This window comes from Squalius cephalus (assembly GCF_949319135.1).
Source record: "Squalius cephalus genome assembly, chromosome: 16".
In the NCBI taxonomy this organism is placed as follows: domain Eukaryota; kingdom Metazoa; phylum Chordata; class Actinopteri; order Cypriniformes; family Leuciscidae; genus Squalius; species Squalius cephalus.
Genome location: NC_137137.1, coordinates 3,703,462 through 3,722,596, shown reverse-complemented (window position 1 = coordinate 3,722,596; position 19,135 = coordinate 3,703,462). Strand labels below are relative to the sequence as shown.

At 34.2% G+C, this 19,135-nt stretch overlaps 2 protein-coding genes across 2 annotated transcripts; one reads left to right on the top strand and one right to left on the bottom strand.

Moving 5' to 3' along the window:
* Positions 1 to 222: 222 nt before the first annotated feature.
* ufd1l (ubiquitin recognition factor in ER associated degradation 1) lies at positions 223 to 3,214 on the bottom strand. The gene is made up of 12 exons (XM_079897581.1): positions 3,063 to 3,214; positions 2,442 to 2,574; positions 2,279 to 2,311; positions 2,069 to 2,190; positions 1,842 to 1,972; positions 1,676 to 1,748; positions 1,529 to 1,597; positions 992 to 1,060; positions 850 to 897; positions 656 to 744; positions 489 to 570; positions 223 to 362 (listed from the first exon to the last, which is right to left on the bottom strand). Exons 1-12 carry the CDS (start codon positions 3,063 to 3,065, stop codon positions 288 to 290), a joined length of 927 nt encoding a protein of 308 aa, XP_079753707.1. The 5' UTR covers positions 3,066 to 3,214; the 3' UTR covers positions 223 to 287.
* A 335-nt stretch (positions 3,215 to 3,549) lies between these two features.
* cdc45 (CDC45 cell division cycle 45 homolog) lies at positions 3,550 to 13,385 on the top strand. The gene is made up of 18 exons (XM_079898086.1): positions 3,550 to 3,708; positions 4,007 to 4,066; positions 4,540 to 4,632; positions 5,329 to 5,466; positions 5,558 to 5,722; positions 5,811 to 5,869; positions 5,966 to 6,014; positions 7,207 to 7,268; positions 7,358 to 7,408; positions 7,517 to 7,636; positions 7,941 to 8,072; positions 8,404 to 8,502; positions 8,590 to 8,751; positions 9,407 to 9,545; positions 10,936 to 11,019; positions 11,165 to 11,283; positions 11,390 to 11,466; positions 12,961 to 13,385. The coding sequence occupies exons 1-18, from the start codon at positions 3,658 to 3,660 to the stop codon at positions 13,023 to 13,025; spliced, it is 1,725 nt and encodes a 574-aa protein (XP_079754212.1). The 5' UTR covers positions 3,550 to 3,657; the 3' UTR covers positions 13,026 to 13,385.
* Positions 13,386 to 19,135: the final 5,750 nt, after the last annotated feature.

Sequence of the window (19,135 nt, the reverse complement as noted above, 5' to 3'; positions counted from 1 at the left end):
CAAGTCTGATGAATAGCAGGGTAATCTTTATTTAAATTATTTGAAGTATTGTGTGCATATAAATGTGTTTGGTCACTGTTTTGTGTTTACTAATATATGAAAAAGAGGGGATTCAGTATGCCAAATCTTTTGTAAAACAGCAGTTGTAATGTTCAGAGGAAGATCCTAATGGAAATCCAGGTGCATGTCATTAAATAACTGCACATGTTGAGTGTATCGTAGTTCAAAAACAGCACAAATAACCAAACAGCAGTGGACTTTCTGATGTGTCCTGGTCAATTGTGTAATCAGGGCTTTCTGCCTTTTTTGCGCAGGGACTGTCCTTCCCCAGAGAACGCAATGAAGTTTGTGGCCATTTCATCCTGGAGACAAGAAAATATATGATTAAAATAAGCAAAAACACTTAATGCTAGCAATTTCAACTAAATTTGAACCCTATTAAATTCAATTAAAACCATAAATATTATTTGCCCTGTAATTTCACTCACAATGTCAAATCTGCGTGGCTGTTGTCTGGCGTTTCGGATGAAGGTGATCTTTCCGACTTTGAACTCGTAGTTAGGAATTCCTCTGTGTGAATTAAAAAACAGCAAATATTAAAATGTACAGTTTAGCAGTGAGAGTGAAGTGGTCTGGGTCTGACTGAGGATGGTACCGTTTGATGTCACTGGGATCGAGGGGTGCTGGACTGGGCTCAATGCCTTTCTTCTTCCCATCTAGACGATTCCCAGAACCTGTAAAGGCCTGTGGAGAGAAACGGGAAAGACAAGACACCAATTCTTAACATATGATTTCATAACATATGAAGGAGTGTGAAACAGCAGTAATGATAATCATAGTTTGACTTACTCTGAAGCCAAAGTCCACGTCATAGTTACTGGGATCCGTTTCCTCTTCCTACAGCAGAATGACAAACACAGGATTAGTAAGAATGATATTTATGTGCATTTTAATCAAAATATTGAGTTATAATGTGAAGGACAGAACATACTGCTGGTTCCTCAGGATTCTGCATGTGTCTCTCTGGCTCTTTGTAACCAAGAGGAGCATCAAAGTCCACCTGATGGATGAAATATCATGTAATTAGAGATACACTGAGGTATTGTGTAAATATAAAGATTCTTTATAATGTTTAAGTCTCTTCTGCTCACCAAGGCTGCAATTATGTGATCGAAAATAGTTAAAACAGCAATTTTGTGAAATATTATTACAATTTAAAATAATTATACATTTCAAAATGTAATTTATTCCTGTGACTCCTCATTACTCCAGTCTTCAGTCACATGATCCTTCTAATTAGCAGCTCAAGAAACATTTCTGTTCATCACCAGTTGAAAACAGTTAATGTGTTTGTGGAAACCGTGAACCAGTTTTTTTTCAGGATTATTTGATGAATAGAAAATTCAAAAGTACAGCATTTGAAATGGAAATCTTTTGAAGCATTATAAATGTCTTTACTGTCACTTTTGATCAATTTAATGCATCCTTTCATGTATTATGTAAATGTGAAAAAAATAAGCATCCCTACATTCATATCACACTCAATGATGGACACAGCCTTGTCTGGTTTGGTCTCCATGACACGTAACTCATAGACCTGGAAGACAGAAACGTCTGGCTTAGTGTATCAGGGTTTTTCCCACATTAATCATTATACTGAGTAACAGACAATCACCTTTTCATTATAATTGATAGCGATCACATCGCCTGTGGTCAAACAGGCGAAATTCCTCAAAGCATTCTCTAATCTGAAAAAAAGAAAAGAAATATTGCACATTGAGATCTAGATATTAGCTTTTAAATATATTTAAGTGTAAAAGGTGTGTGTTATGTTAGCATACACAGCTTTAGGATTCGTGATATCCAGGAAGTCTGGACTCTGCGGCTGGAATTTTGAGTATGTGGCCACCATGAGATTGACACTTTCCACCTGGACCAAACCGCCCTCCTCCAACAATAAGTTCTGCATCATCTGAAAACACAATAAAACATGATCAACAAGGACATTTTGATAACGTGTCTAAAGCGAATCAGATCCAGTAGCAGTCGATCTGTGTATATGTTATACCCAGTGAGGGAGATAACAGATGCCTTCATCTGCCACAAACTCCAGAACGCCACAGTGGGTCATTCTGTCTGAATTCTTGTTGGTGAGTTTGAACAGCATGGGATACGTGATGTTAAGTCTGCCTGAAACACAAACCACATGTGAAATCAATACACAGGAGAGAGTAAAGTTGGAAGGTTTTACATATTTAATAAACTGTATGTAACTTACTCAGCTGGTCCAAAGCAGACGGGGGCATAATTACTGAAAATACAACATGACATCTGCATTAGTTCAGTGAAATACAACCCAAGATCTACTAAATGAATCCTGATCCACAAAGCTTTTCTTGCCATGTGGAAACATCTTTCCAGTATTATAGACCACCACATACTCTTTCCTCCTTTGTCCACATCTGAGCGGTCGTTGGGCCCTGGCAGCATGGACACAGAATAACACCGGTACTGAGCGGAGAAACGGTTCTGGAAACCCCGGCCCACATGGGGCTCAAACATGTTGAAGGAGAACTGATGGAGGAAGAGGACAGAAATATATTATATTGAATTCAAAAACATTGAAGAATGCATGGTTTTATATACTTAGACATGTATGTGTATGTGTGTGTATGTATATATATATATACATATATATATAGATATATATATATATATATAGAGAGAGAGAGAGAGAGAGAGAGAGAGAGAGAGAGAGAGAGAGAGAGAGAGAGAGAGAGTTTAATAACATTTAATAATAATGGAACTTTTATTGCTGCACTCATAATTGTTTGTATAGTATTCTTGTATTCATTTCATGTAAATCTCGTTGGAAATATCTTCTGCTGAACGAATAATCTTAAATGTCAGTTTAATAATAAACAAACATCTTATGATTTGTGCCACAGTGACAGTGCAGCTTTCTACTGCTTTTAGCTTAGCATTAGCTAGCCGGTTTAGAACAATAAAAGACATAATGATAAAAAGGCTAATTTAAAGTTAGCTTAAAATCGAGTACAGACCATGTTAGCTGTTTATCTGCCTGACAGCAGAACCTCAGCGATGATGAGAAGAATACTGATGACAACTCAATAACAGAAACACAGCAGATCTCCTTCCAGTGGGAAGTGCGTTTCGAGTAGTAGGACGTGACGCAACAAAACAACAAACCATCAGACCGAGCTTTAGCCAATCACATCTCTCTTTCAAGCTTGGGTCACGCCATATGCGTAACATTTGTTAAATCCATATTATAAAAATCTATTATAACTTTATAAATAAATTGTAAAAATGTGTTTAAACAGAGAGAGAGATTAATTTTGTTTTTCTATCACCGTATTTCTGTGCCATGTTTTGACCTGCCAGGTGATGTTTCCGATTGGACAGAAGAGCGGCTCGCTATCGCACACCATTGGCTAATGTGTCTGCCCGTCACTGTAAGTCGTTATTCAATTGGTTAGTTCTACAAAGGGCGTGCTAAATACACAACAAGCAAATTTGGCGCCACAGACGAAACACGGAAACTCTGAGTTTTAAACAAGGCCAGAGTTTTAAAACGTCAACGGGCGCAAAGGGGATAGTTTTATATATTTAAACTTTATAATCTTATATTTTAACATGTTTGTGACCGATATTCGAAAGGAATTTTATGATGTTGTCGTTAATCAGGTGCGTAATAGCTGTTTTGTCTGGGTTTGGTTGCTGGAGTCATTTAAGACCCCCATACTGTTAATATTTACAGTTAATATAAATAGTTAGTATTGAAAATCACTATTAATACTACCATTATCTGTTGATGTTTTAATATTTGATGTTATATAGTACATATTAATTTATAATACTTATTCTATTCTATATGTTGTTGCTTGTGTATTGTAGTTACTGTATTGTTCAAGTTAATATATAACGTTAAATTGTTAAAGTACTTTGACTTTCTCAGACTTGTCTCTTATTTTTATGTATTCAGAGAGTGGCCCTGCTCGTGTCTCCTGATATTGATGCCTTGTGTGCCTGTAAGGTTCTGCAGGTTTGTCATATCATTATAAATTCATATACTACAATAACAGCAACATTGAACTGATAGTAAACATACACAGATATTCAATACACAAGATATTTTGTACAGGACACCTACAACAACCTACGCATGTGCAAACATTATGATGTAATAGTGTAAAAAAATAAAGACCCAATTAATACTGTGAAAAATGTGTATTATAGATATGTGTAAAATATTTAGTTTCTATTACATTATACTGTAGTGTTTTTCAACTCACTGTAGTGCTGTACTGTTAGAGGTATTATTTATTTAAATCAAATTTTATTCATATATTTTGATCATTATTTGTTTGAAAACTCCTGCTCTAGAGAGAGGGCTGTCCAAATTATACATAATACAGTTTAATGACTGCAAATGAGATGTTTTTAAATGAAACATCTCACTCAATTTTTACTCAAAAGTGTTCAGCATTTTTTTTTTGTCCATGTTTTTCCATCCAGGCTCTATTTCACTGTGATCAAGTCCAGTACACGCTGGTTCCTGTGACAGGATGGCAGGATTTAGGGACTGCATTTATGGAGCATAAAGAACAGGTACCACTTTATGCTCTGCCATTAATGCTGTTTAGTTCGGCAACTATATACACTACCGTTCAAAAGTTTGCGGTCAGTAAGATTTTTTAATGTTTTTAAAAGAAGTATCTTCTGCTCACCAAGGCTGCATTTATTTGATAAAAAACAATAAAAAAACAGTAATATTGTGAAATATTATGACAATTTAAAATGACTGTTTTCTATTTTAATATATTTTAATCTGTAATTTATTCCTGTGATCAAAGCTGAATTTTCAGCATCATTACTCCAGTCTTCAGTGTCACATGATCCTTCAGAAATCACTCTAATATGATGATTTGATGCTCAAGAAACATTTATGATTATTATCAATGTTGAAAACAGTTATTTACATTTTTATTTCATGATGCTATGATGAATAGAAAGTTCAAAAGAACAGCAGTTTAAAATATATTCACATAGAAAACAGTCATTTTAAATTGTCATAATATTTCACAATATTACTGTTTTTTTTTTTTTTTTTTTTTTTTTTTTATCATCAAATAAATGCAGCCTTGGTGAGCAGAAGATACTTCTTTTAAAAACATAAAAAAATCTTACTGACCCCAAACTTTTGAACGGTAGTGTAAATATCAACTATAGACTTATTTGGGCAATAGTCCTCAGCTTTTGAGTCTAATCTATAAGCAATTGTTGTGTATATGTTTCTTCTTCTAGTACCAGTATTTTGTCTTGATAAACTGTGGAGCAAATGTGGACCTGCTGGAGACTCTTCAGCCTGAGGAAGACTCTGTGTTCTTCATCTGTGATACACACCGTCCTGTTGACGTGGTCAACGTCTACAATGACTCTCAAGTACAAATGTTCAGCACTTTATTAGCTCTGATGCTTCCTGTTGCAAATATGCAGTTATGAATCAATTATTTCTGTACTTGAACTGCTATAGATTAAGCTCCTGATAAAGCAAGATGACGATCTTGGTGTTCCGTCCTATGATGACATCTTCCGTGATGATGATGATGATGAGGACGAAGAAAGAGACGGCGATGATTCTGGAAATGAAAGCGATGGAAGCGCAGAGCCTTCTGGGAAACGGAGGCGTTATGATGAGGCATGTTTTCATATTTATGTCATGCATATTATGAGTAGATGGATTATTTTATACTCAAGGTTTGTAAAGTCTGCATTTACTTCTTCAGGGCGCTTTGGAAAGGAGAATAGAGCGACAGCGTGCCAGACGAGAATGGGAAGCTCGAAGGTCATTCAATATAAACATAACAATTACTCCAAAATTAAAATGGAGAAAAAATGTTGTGTGATAAGTACATTGTTTAGAGTGTGTTTGTGTTTGCAGGAGAGAGATCCTGTTTGACTACGAGCAGTATGAGTTCCATGGAACATCAGTGAGTAACTATGATCATGTTTTCATATGGTCTGATTTTATGGCTCATGTTCATGCTTTAATGCGTTTGTGACTTCAACTGATTTACATAAAGAGGCTTTTAGATGGTTAATAAAGCTGATGAAATAGCTATATAAAAAAAAAAGAATATTTTAAGGCTTTTGACAATTTTCCGCTATTTTGATCTGAAATATACACTAATATAACAATACATGGTGAATAGATATATACATACCTACATATATAATAATTTGCTAAAACTTGTGGAACTTTCATAAACTTTTATGAATGATTGTATCAACTTTTAGGTGAAAAACAGGCTAAAAATGGCTATAAAAAAAAAATCTGGCTTTTGACAATATTCCGCTATTTTGATCTGAAATATGCACTAATATAACAATCAATACATGGTGAACAGCTATATATATATATATATATATATATATATATATATATATATATATATATATATATATATATATATATATATATATATATATATATATATATATATATATATATATATATATATATATATATATATGAAGAGTTCAGATGCAAAAGCCTCTAAGTGCCGTCTGAAATTTTCTTCTAGAATGATCATTTTTATCAAGCTTGTATATTTAAGTTCAGTAATTTCACTTAAATGGCATTGAAAATGACCTATTAATTGTCATTTAAGTGAAATTACTGAACTTAAATATACGAGCTTGATAAAAAGTTAATCAAATTCATCATTTTTTAAAAATTTTTATTTATTTGCTAAAACTTGTGGCACTTTCATAAACTTTTGTGAATGATTGTATCAATTTTGGGGTGAAAAACAGGCTAAAAATGGCTATAAAAAAATCTGGCTTTTGACAATATTCAGCTCTTTGCTCTGAAATATGCACTAATATAACAATAAAGCAAATAAAGTGCTATTTGGAACTTTCATAAACTTTTATGAATCATTGCATCAATTTTATGGTTAAAAAACAGGATACGGCCTAATGTGAATTTTATATTTCAAAAGGATCTGATTGAAGTCTATAATGTGAACTTGTAGCATTCAGTCATTAAATATTTGTAAATGGTTAAATGCCATAATTAAATACTCAATGATTTGCTCAGTTCTACTGCTTAGTGAATATGCAATTTTCTCAATATTTGCTGACTGCTATGTGTGAACTGGTTTATTCTGTTGTCTACAGGCAGCGTTGGTGATGTTTGAGCTGGCCTGGGTCATGTCTAAAGACACCAAAGACATGCTGTGGTGAGCTTCCTATTTAATATTACCTGTAAGAAGTCGCAGTAGTGTCGTAGATGTGTTCTGCGAACTGAAAACTGACTCTTGATTGGCAGGTGGAGTGTCATTGGCCTGACAGATCAGTGGGTCCATGATAAAATCCCACAGTAAGAAGCTCACTCTTATCTCGTTTCGGCATAAGCAACCTCTTCAAAACATCTCATGACTTCTGAAGCAGTAAGTTTCAAAGTAACCTGTGTGTCTCCGTCATACAGCATGAAATATGTGACAGACATCGCCACCCTACAGCGCCACGTGTCCCGACACAACCATCGAAATGAGGATGAGGAAAACTCGCTGTCCATCGACTGCATGAGGATCTCCTTTGAATATGAGTATCCTTCTCCACATGATGTGAAATTATGTGATGATGCATACTATTGTGCTGTTTAATGACCTCATTACGGTGCATGTTTAATTTCAGTGACTCTAGGTATCTTGGGTTCTTTTGCATCTAATTTTGTGTAAAAAGCTCTTTTACATTATGGTGCTCTCGCAAATTAGGGTGTAGAAATAATGTGCACAATATACATAATGCATGCTGATATCTTTCACAAATCGTAAGTGGAATGTCATTTTGAACATGCGTGATGAAGAACTGTGTGTAATGTGTGTTTGACCCTTGACCCCATGTGTCAGTCTGAGGTTGGTGTTGTATCAGCACTGGTCTCTGTATGAGAGCATCTGTAACTCCTGCTACACCTCCTGCAGCTTTAAACTGTGGTCCATCAACGGACAGAAGAAACTGCAGGAGTTCCTGGCTGACATGGGGTGAGTGGACGGGTCTTACTCTTCCAGCTCTTTATGGGCAAGAAAACACTTTGGTTTAAAGGACAAAATTACATTTTTGCTAAAGTGATGACTCAAAAGAAGTAATTTGATCACATTTATGGCATGCTTTTCCCCTGTTTAAACATGTTTTTTTAAATGCCAGCAGTAGAAATATGATAAAGATGCTTAGTTAGAATATTATTTATCATTTATTGAGTAAGTTGATTTACTGTGATGTGTGTAAATGGTTTGCATTAATATAGAATACATTGTATACATGTGATTCAGACTTTAGTTGAAAATATGCTTTTAATGATTGTTTTTCCCTCAGTCTCCCACTCAAGCAGGTCCGGCAGAAGTTTAACTCCATGGATATGACGATTAAAGAGAATCTGCGGGAAGTCATTGAGGAATCGGCCAATAAATTTGGGTGAGAGAGAGTCAAATGAAAGATTGTGCTTGTTGTAATCCGTATCTGTCACATGTTTAATGGTTTGCTTTGTTTTTTCCACCTCAGGATGAGAGACATCCGTGTTCAGACGTTCGGTGTACACTTTGGCTTTAAGAACCGGTTCCTGGCCAGTGATGTGGTTCACGCTGCGGCCGCCTTGCTGGAGAACGTGGAGAAGGATGAAACGCCAGCCGACAACTTCATCAAAGCTCTGGACTGTCTGTCCAGGTATAAAGCAGAGCTATTATATTTAACTAAAGCTAAAACCATTTAAAAAATAATCTATATCTATATCTAGAGATAGAGATAGAGATAAATTATATATACAGACAGTCCAGGTATGAAGCAGGGCTATATTATATTTAACTAAAGCTAAAACCATTTTTTATATATATATATATATATGAATATATATGAATAAATGATTAATAATATTAATAAATGAAATATATATTTTATATATCTTTTATATACATTTTTTTTTTGCATAAAATAAAATATTAACTGAAATAAAATTAAACTTATTTCAGCTAGTTGCTAAAGCAACATTACTAGTTTTATTTAGTTTTACTTGATGTAATAAAATAACAAACTAGAACTGAAATAAAAATTAAAAACTACATAAACACATTTTAAAAACATTACTAATATGACAAATGAAGCAAAACTTCAAAAATACAAATACAGAAAATACAAAAGTAAAATATAATTGAGAATATAAAAAAGAAGCTATATTAGTATCTCAATGATGCTAAACTAGCACTGGTATAAAGAGGCTGGGCCGTCTCTTTAACAGTTTCATAGATATTGTAATGTGTCTGTGTAGTTTCTTAAGGACAGTTTTACTCAATAACTCCTCTTGTCTTTGTCTGTGTCTCTGTAGGAGTAATCTGGAGCGGTTGCATTTAGGCATCGATCTGGCCAAGAGGAAACTGAAGGCCATCCAGCAGACGGTGGCGAGCTGCATCTGCACGAACCTCATACTCTCACAGGGGCCTTTCCTCTACTGCCATTTACTGGAGGTGTGGAACAAATCTAATGTCTTCAGGTTTAACATTATGAAGTGTAGCACAGTTTCTCAGTGACTGTCAACCTCTAAAAATAAGTTTTAGTCTATTGTCAGCGCTTAAAGTGTGGCACTGCTCTTTTAAATAAGCAGCTTTCAGTGGTCTAAACCTTTTGTGGTCCAATCGAGAGGTCGTGTAAACACTTGATCGGATTGAAAACTGAAACTGGAAAGTACTGAGTATATGCAAGCTATATATGAGCTGTTGTTGTTAATATAGTGTGAATATAGTCGTGTCTTTCTGAACTTCTCCTTCCACTCACCGTCAGTGAAGCGGAGGATAGTGTCGTCCCAGCAGTCCTTTACATCGGACTCTCATCCACACACACCTTGTTTTGGGTGCGGGAAGGGGTGTTTTTACTGCTTGATGAATATAAGCAGCACCGCGCACAGCTTCATGTGCTCGTCCTCTCCTAATCAGGACCCGGAATAGATCAATAGTCAATATTTCAAGTTTTTTAAACACTCTGCGCTTTAAAACAAAGAAAAGAAGAGATTTAGGATTATGATTTGCATGTACAAACAGCGGGAAACTCTGTATATTCGTGCAGTGTGCGGAAGCTCATGACATAACTGTGCACATCAACCCGATCACTTTTTTTAACATTCATGTAAACACTACATTCGGATTTATCAATCGGAATGAATTAATTCCAGTTAAAACAAAAGGTATCATGTAAAAGTAGCTGGTGTCTCTGGGTTTGTGCTGGGATTTTTGGGTCATTTGTAACCTTCTCCATGTCCTCCAAAAGTATTATTACTATAAAATAAAAAATAACTATTAAATACTCTATTTTATAGTACAGTTGTATTATTATTTGAGTAATTTTTTTTTATTATTATTATTTTTTTTATAATTTTATAAAATAAACATTGATTATTAAATACTCATTTGTATAGTACAATTAATAGCATTATTACTTTATTTATTGATCTGATTTAAATAAAATTTTTATTATTATATACTTGATTTTATAGACTGGTATATAATACCACTATTTTATACATAATATAATATACACTATTTTATACAATAGTGTTATTCCTGTAGTAATATATATTTCTTAAATTTAGTAAAATAAAAAAATTATATTTATTTAATCCTCGACTCTGCCCAATTCTCGTGTTTTTTTCCCCCCTGTATATATATTTTATTTATAACAGTTTTTATACATACATAAAACAGATCAAATGAAAGTCTCTCATTATATATACAAAGAGTATAGTAGTATACATACAATTTTGGAATGATGAATGAAATGTTTGGAATGATATGAGGGTGAATAATGACAGTAATTCATTATATTGTGTTGAAAACATGTTGATGAAGTGTCTTGTGTTTGTAGGGAACACCAGATGTGAAGCTGTTTTCTAAACCTCTGGCTCTGACACTCCTCTGCAAATATCTGCTCAAAGCCTTCGTCTGCTCCGTAAGTGCATGTGTGCAAAAAATACTCAATGAAACAAGTCAATTGATGTGTCTGTGGAGTTAAGTCACATTAAGCCAGAAAAATGTTGGAGTTCAGCACATGTGATGAGAGGACACGGCTGTTCTCATGAGTGTGTTTTTGTTAGACGAGGAACAAGCGCTGTAAGATACTGCCGTTGATAATGGCCGCTCCTCTGGATGTGGAGAAGGGGACTGTGATCGTCCTGGGAATTCCACCAGAATCAGACACCTCTGACAAGAAAAAGTGAGTTTGTTCATGCTTTTAAACAGAGACTCGCATTCGGCCCCTTTTCTTCTCTGAAAAATGCTAAAACTCCAATCAAAAATGAAAATTTTTCTTTTCCCTCAAGTTTCTTTGGCCGGGCGTTTGAAAAGGCAGCCGAGAACACCAGCTCCAGAACTCTACACGATCATTTCGACACTTCAGGTCAGTCGCTGTACCACTGCATCATGGGACATGATCTCACACAGCTCATGTCAACCACTAGAGGGCAGAGCAGCCCAGAGTTTGGATCTGAATTTGCAATGATGCAAAATCATGAAAGTAGTAAATATTTAAGAAAAGTTATTTCATTATTGTTATTGTTAGAATTTATAATTTTCATTCATTTATCAATTATTTGTTATAAAAAAATGGAGCACATCATGTCACACTGCAGGACACCGGTGTTAACTTGAGCTCTGGAGCTTAACTTCAAAGCCAAATGTTTAATAAATTATGGTAATTTTACATGGAAGATTTAAGGATTTTTTTTTTTGTCAGAACAGGTTGCATTAATCATGTAATATTAACACTCAAGTAGGGCTGCTTGATTCTGGCAAAAATCATAATCACGATTATATTTGGTCAATATTGAAATCATGATTATTCAGCACGATTATTGGTGGGTGATATAAGTCTTATTACACGATAAGTAATTTTAAATATCAGTGGAATTTCACAAATATTGATACTTCAGCAAAAACTAATACTATGTTAACTAATGTAAGAAAAAGGTAAACAGTCAGAAAACAAGAGAAGAACAAAGAAATGAATTACAAACCAAACGGTCAAATAAAAGCAACAGAATGAAAATGCAAATAAAAAAAAAGTGTTACGCTTTGTACAGTGGTGTTCATATTGAATAATCAAATGTAAAATAACACTTCATAGTCTTACTGTACATTCAATATATATTAATCCTTATTAAAACTGCTTATGGTATTCAGTCAAGCTCAGTGAGTGGTTTTCCTTTGTCATTTGTTGTCTGGTTATCATTAATGACAGAGCGCAGCAGGTTTAATAGGCTGCTGTCCCTTTAAGAGCTAATGCATGGATCCAATATACTGTTTGCGTTTACTGTGTGCGTCTACTTAAGGTATAACCCACGTGATTACGTGAATACTCTCCAAAAAGTAATTTTGCACACAGAAAGCCGCCTGGGGAACAGTTTTACACTGTTTAATCTCAAACATGTCCTGCAGTTTAGCAACAGTAGACTTCATTTTAAAACACTCACTTATTTGGCAGCCGCACAATAATCGTTTTTACCTCGATTATCTTGTTTTCATAATCGTTGGAAGCCGAAATCGGAAATCAATTACAATTTATTTGCACAGCCCTACACTCAAGTTATTTGACACACACATGAGCTGCACAACGGCCTAACTGATCCGTTATATTCATACAGTTTCCCATCATTTCTGTCAGTTTGGTGCCAAATGCCTTCAGTTCTGCCAGATCCCAAAACACACACACACATCACATGCACACACATGTACATTTATCAACATCCCACAACAGGTTACATCTCTCTCTCTCTCTCTCTCTCTCTCTCTCTCTCTCTCTCTCTCTCTCTCTCTCTCTCTCTCTCTCTCTCTCTCTCTCTCTCTCTCTCTCTCTCTCTCTCTCTCTCTCTCTCTCTCTCTCTCTCTCTTGCAGTTATAGAGCTAAAGATGGAGGACAGAGGGAAGTTTCTGGATGCCCTCATCACCCTGTTGTCATAAAGGCCCACTGCATGCTGGGAATGATTCCCAAACTGCCCACAGAAACTCTGGACACACATATGCGTGCTTTGCATCTACACACACAGTGGAATTTCACATCCCTTGAGTAAACGTGAGTTTTACCGTGTTCTCAGCCAGTTTGGTGCCAAATACCTTCCCAGACCTTCATCCTGTAGAGCGTCTACAGCCCTTCACCCCAGAGATCAGCTGATGTTCTGGTCATGTGGTGCCAGACCTTCTGTTTGACTGTACAGGCCTGATTTATGTGTGTGTTTTTAGGGGTTTTTTTTGTGTCCTGTCTTTATTATGTATCTGTGCATGTTGTATATGAATTTAAATAAATCATTTTTATAATCTTCTGATGTTGTGTTCAATTCATTGACTGCCAATTCAACGATGGTTTCTAGAATTATTGATTAAAAGCTTGTTTGATTTAGTATTTTTAAATAGTTTTACCACAGTAAAAGAGCTTTTTTAAGGACAACATAACTTTGCAAGATGTTTTACTTCCATAACATGATGTTTTTGAGTGACAGATGTTCTGTGAATCCATGTGAAATGTATTGGATGGAGAAAAGTGCGATTAAGACAAACACATTTTCTTTGGATTAACATGCACTGAAAAGTTTACATAAATATTTGTATTAATGCTTTTATTTTGGCTTTAAACTGTTTTTATCTGTAAAAAAAAATGTTACTTCTGCTTTATATTGTAAAATACATATGACCATTTTAAAAACTAAAATAACCTGTTTTGAATTATCACCTAAATTCTTTGGAAAACTGAAATGTACTTTATTTATCCTACCAAAATGATTTGTTTTTAATTTTGAAAGTCCATGTATCTTCTGAAACTATATCTTTGAGACAAACCGGCTGAAATGTAAGTATGAATTAGATCTGAAAACGATGCAGAAGGGAAATCTAATGTTTGATTCACTTTTAGTAAATATTGAATATTTATTGTAATGCTTTAAAATAAGGTCTCATTTGTTAACATTAGGTAATGTATTTACGAAAAAATTATATATATATATATATAATTATATATATTTTTCAACATTTACTAATCATTGTTAATGTTATTTAATAAAAATGACATTTTCTGTTCATGTTAGGTCAAAGGGCATTAACTAATTTAATAAAACTTTTTAAATAAATTAATTAAGATTAATGCTGTAGAAGTGTTGTTCAAGGTAACTAAGGTTTTTAATGCTGCTTTTTGTGTCTTTTTTTTTTTTAGCTAAACCGTATAAATCACCAGACACTTTCACCATCTACCGCACTACTGTTTTCCACACATTCTGCTAAACATCTCCTTTTGTGTTCGACTGCGGAAATAAAGTCATGCGTGTTTGGGACGACATGAGGGTGAGTAAATGATGAGAGTTTCATTTCCGAATGAACTATGCCTTTGAAGTGTTGGTTGCTGGCGGGACAGGACTGTACCCTCCACTGAACAGAGCGAGAGTCCTCTCCCCTAATGACTGGGTGGATGTGTTTATGTATCATGGGTTATTATCAAACATGAGTCAACTGTTTATCTTCTGTGCCCCCTTTCCTTTTTTTCCTCTCACGTTCTGACATTGTGTCCTTTAGTACTACATTCACTACTGTACATCTGAGAAATGTCATACTTAGACAGTTCCTAACTCTACTCTCTTAAAAGAAAAAAAGGTTCAGTGGAGGACTATATAATATAATATAAATATATATATATATATGTATATGTGTGTGTGTGTGTGTATATATATATATATGTATATATATATATATATATATATATATACACACACACATTCTATAGAAAAGAATGACCTTATCATTAGAAAATAATGACCCATTAAACATGAAAGTATCGTGCAATCATTTAAGACATTTCTGTATATATATATATATACAGAAATGTCTTAAATGATTGCATAATACTTTCATGTTTAATGGGTCATTATTTTCTAATGATAAGGTATGTGTTACAACAAGCTGTTTAATTAATAAAATTTTATTTAAATTAAATGATTTAAAACAAAATGAATTCATTAAAACTATATCTCCATAAAATGATCCCATGTTTAGAACCCCTAAAAGGTTCTATAAGCGCCTGACGGAACCCTTTAAGGTTCCATATAGAACCTTTTCTTCTAAGATTGTGGTTATGATGAGCGGTAATAATAATAGGGATGCGGATTGCTGTTTTTGCTGCTCGGATGGAGTGTAATAACTGGTTAGATGTAGAGCTGCCATGCTCTAGTTAACTAGTTTTGTGTAGAAATACACCTCTTTTTACTTTTTTTTTATTTTTAAGATGACAGAAACAAGAATTTGATGTTATTATGAACAAAAGTTTCTCTTTCTGTGGTTTTATGGCGTGTAGCTCTGCAGTTGTTTTCTTCTCTCGCTCTGCTCTTGAATGGTTTGATCCCGTGAGGATTAGCTGCTCTGGAACAATACAAGTCATCTATGTGTGTGTGTGTGTGTGTGTGTGTGTAAGTAAGACTCTCCGTCACTTTTGGGTGGGCTTCATCTATTCAGACCCCATGGTCCTCTAAAACATTAAGCAATGCATGTTACAAACCACAGTTGTTTTAGCAACATTGTTTGACACAAACCACAGATTTTATTAACAGAGAAGAGTTCATTGTCTCATAACACAGATTTTAAAGCATTCCGCTTGTTTTTAGGACAGCTTATGCATTTGTTTGAAGATTATTAAATCAGCAAATGATGAAGTTCTCAGAAAATTATTGTTAAAGTGTTTATACCAAGAAACTTGTGTCTTGTTTCCATTCGTTTCATTTGGGAAATTCATTCTTTTATTCAGCAAGGATGCATTTATTTGATCAAAAGTGACAGTAAAGACATTTATAATGTTACAAAATTTACAAAAATGTATTATGTTACTTTCTATTCATCAAAGAATCCTGAAAAAAAATGTTATCATGGTTTCCACAAATAATATTAAGAGGCACGACTGTTTTCAACATTGATAATAATGAGAAATGTTTCTTGAGCATCAAATCAGCATATTAGATATGATAAATATGTATCAAATCAGCATATTAGAATGATTTCTGAAGGATCTTGTGACACTGAAGACTGGAGTAATGATGCTGAAAGTTCAGCTTTGAGCATATTCACATAGAAAACAGTTATTTTAAACTTATACTTCAAAATATTACTTTCTATCACCCCAAACTTTTGAACAGTAGTGTAGTTCATGGACTTCAGTTATATTATATTTAAGAATCAGAATTGTCTCACGTGTTTCAGACAGACACAGATACGTCAATAGTTGTCATACAGTAACTGTAAAGAGTTATAAAATCATCAGATCATTTGATGTGGAAAAGTTCATATTAAAGATTTCTGACAGAAGCACGAGGCGTCAGCAAACCCTCCATTTGCTCTCATTTTAATCTCACAGGCAGCCGAGAAACAATTGAGATGTGTGTGTGTGTGTGTGTGTGTGTGTGTGTGTGTGTGTGTGTGTGTGTGTGTGTGTGTGTGTGTGAATGAACATGCTCTTAAGAATAAGAGCAAAGACAGTCAAACATCCATGAAGAATTCCACAACAGCCAATTAAAACGCTGCCCAACTGAGAAGACCATTTCCTGTGTGTGTGTGTGTGTGTGTGTGTGTGTGTGTGTGTGTGTGTGTGCATGTGTGTAGACTTTTTTTTTTTTTTTTTGGTTGTTCCACATGAGGGAAAAAATCTTATAAATCACACTAAGTTATGTTTTTTTTGAAAATGTAAAAATGCTAAAGTTGTGTGTGATGGGCAGGTTTAGGGTTCGGGTTAGTGTGAGGGGAGAGAATATACAGTTTGTACAGTATAAACACCATTACGGCTATGGAAAGTCCCCATAAAACATGAAAACCCAACATCTTTAATTAGGGGAATGTTGTTCCTTTTGTTGTAATGAAACTGAAGAAAAGCAGACATCTAAAGCGGAATAAACCCGTCTGGTAGGCCTATAACCGAGACTGTGTCCGTAAGCCGGAGTCGCAGCGGGAGGTTAAACCTCTCCAGTCCAATTTACTTTCAATCTGCACACATTCCATATTTCATTAAGAACATTCCAGAATCACTCCCAGACATTCCGGGACCTGCAGGGTTCCGTCACCGCTGCCGCTCAGTGTTCCCACAGGACAGGAATATCACATCTGAGGTGTTGCTCTTTAAAGAGAAGTACAGTAATCTCCCTTCTGTCTCCTCAATATTCATCATATTCTTCCACGAGCATTTTATAGCTTGATGTTTTATACTGAATGACAGCTTTTTTTAGTATTATTTATATACTTTTATAGTATTAGCTTTTATTTTTTGTATATTTTCAGTTTCTGTTTTTATTTTAAGCTTTAGGCAAGGCAAGTTTATTTATATAGCACATTGCATACACAATGGTAATTCATAGTGCTTTACAAATTAAAATAATCAAAAGAAATAAGAATAATTAAAACAGAACTTTAGTCATTTTGTTGATTGTTTTGTTATTATTTCGGTGTAATTTTAGCACTTCAACGTAAACTTATTTCATTTAGTTGCCAAGGCAGCATTTCTAATTTGTTTATTTAAAATTATAAGTTTATTTTTTCATCTAATATTTGTTTTTATTTTACCATTCTTAAAAAATTCAGTTGTAGTTCATAGCCTAACGACACTGATAGCTATCGACTCGTTTCTGTTTTTATTTTTCGTACGTTTTTATTGCCGTCTTTACATTTTATAAGAGCAATATAATCAAGAGAGTTGCTAATCAACAGAACCTGAGACAACATTGATATTTACACAAACCACAACTGAGAAACGTCTGATAAAACAAAACGTCCTGATTCTTGCACGGGACTTGATGACTTGTCGCACGTTTCCATGCATCATTTTTCCTTGATTATGATGACACTCCCATATTTAACGCATAATTAGGCACTCGAATACACACATCATCATGCCCCACCTTATTAACTTCCTTCCTGCTTCCTGTCCAGCTGACCCTTAAACAGGAAGTCCGATGATTCTGTTGGTCTGTAACCGTTCAGCATCATGAACCTCACATAAACACTCTCGAGCATGTTCTTGAATCACACGCTTTAAAAGATGAACTTTCATTTGTTTACGACGTTATAAAGTTAGGCCATATACTACTATTCAAAATTTTAGTCAGCAAGGAATAAAATGATCACAATGTATAATGCGACAAAGAATTTCTGTTTCAAATAAATGCTGTACTTTTGATATATGGGTCAATGACGTGACAGGTCATTTTTTTTGTCCAAAGCAAGGCCTTAATAATAATAAAAAAAACAAATATATAACATCCAAAGTATGTAAGGTAGTACAACTTGATCTCTTTTACTGAATCCAAAAGGTTTTAATTATATTTTACTACATATAAAGGTATTTTAAAGATTTTGAAGGTGTCAAAAGGTCATTCGGTAAAACCGATATAGTAAATATTTAAATGGAATAATATTGTTTTTAATAACTAAAGGAACTACAATAATACAAATATAAAGCAGATAAGGCTCTTTTTTTACATTTCCCCTTTTCTCCTTTCCCTGTGCAATGTTTTACTTGAATATGTTGGAGTGTTTAGAGTAGTCCAATAAATGATTACATTTATGAGATCAGTGATAATTTGTTTTTTATATTTCTTCTGTGGTACACACTATATACTATCTCAACATCAATGTCAAATCAGTTTTTAACTTTCAAATCAGTGGTTAAACCGAATGACTTTTTTGGTGACATTTTGTAAAAAATGACAAAAAACAGTGTTAATTGATTGTATAAACCACAAAATCTTATTGTTAACACCTAGGTAAACTAAAAAAATGGTTTCAAATATAGTTATATCTCCATTCTATTTTTTTACACTTTTAAAAACCTTATTCGTCAATGACCCATTTATTCATCAAATATTCGTGAAAAAAGCAGCACAACTGTTTTTAACGTCAATAATAATCAGAAAAGTTTCTTGAGCATCAAATCCTCATATTAGAATGATTTCTGAAGGATCATGTGACACTGAAGACTGGAGTAATGATGCTGAACATTCAGCTTTGCATTAAAGGAATAAATTACATTTTGACATTCAAATAGAAAACAGTTA

Bases quoted from the DNA above. Each gene is read 5' to 3' on its own strand.
- ufd1l (XM_079897581.1), bottom strand. The intron at 1,973-2,068 runs GTATAACATATA...TTGTGTTTTCAG, and splicing joins TCTGTTATCTCCCTCACTGG to ATGATGCAGAACTTATTGTT. The intron at 898-991 runs GTATGTTCTGTC...ATTCTGCTGTAG, and splicing joins AGAATCCTGAGGAACCAGCA to GAAGAGGAAACGGATCCCAG.
- cdc45 (XM_079898086.1), top strand. From the start codon at position 3,658: ATGTTTGTGACCGATATTCGAAAGGAATTTTATGATGTTGTCGTTAAT. The intron at 5,723-5,810 runs GCATGTTTTCAT...TTACTTCTTCAG, and splicing joins AACGGAGGCGTTATGATGAG to GGCGCTTTGGAAAGGAGAAT. The intron at 11,020-11,164 runs GTAAGTGCATGT...TGTTTTTGTTAG, and splicing joins TCAAAGCCTTCGTCTGCTCC to ACGAGGAACAAGCGCTGTAA.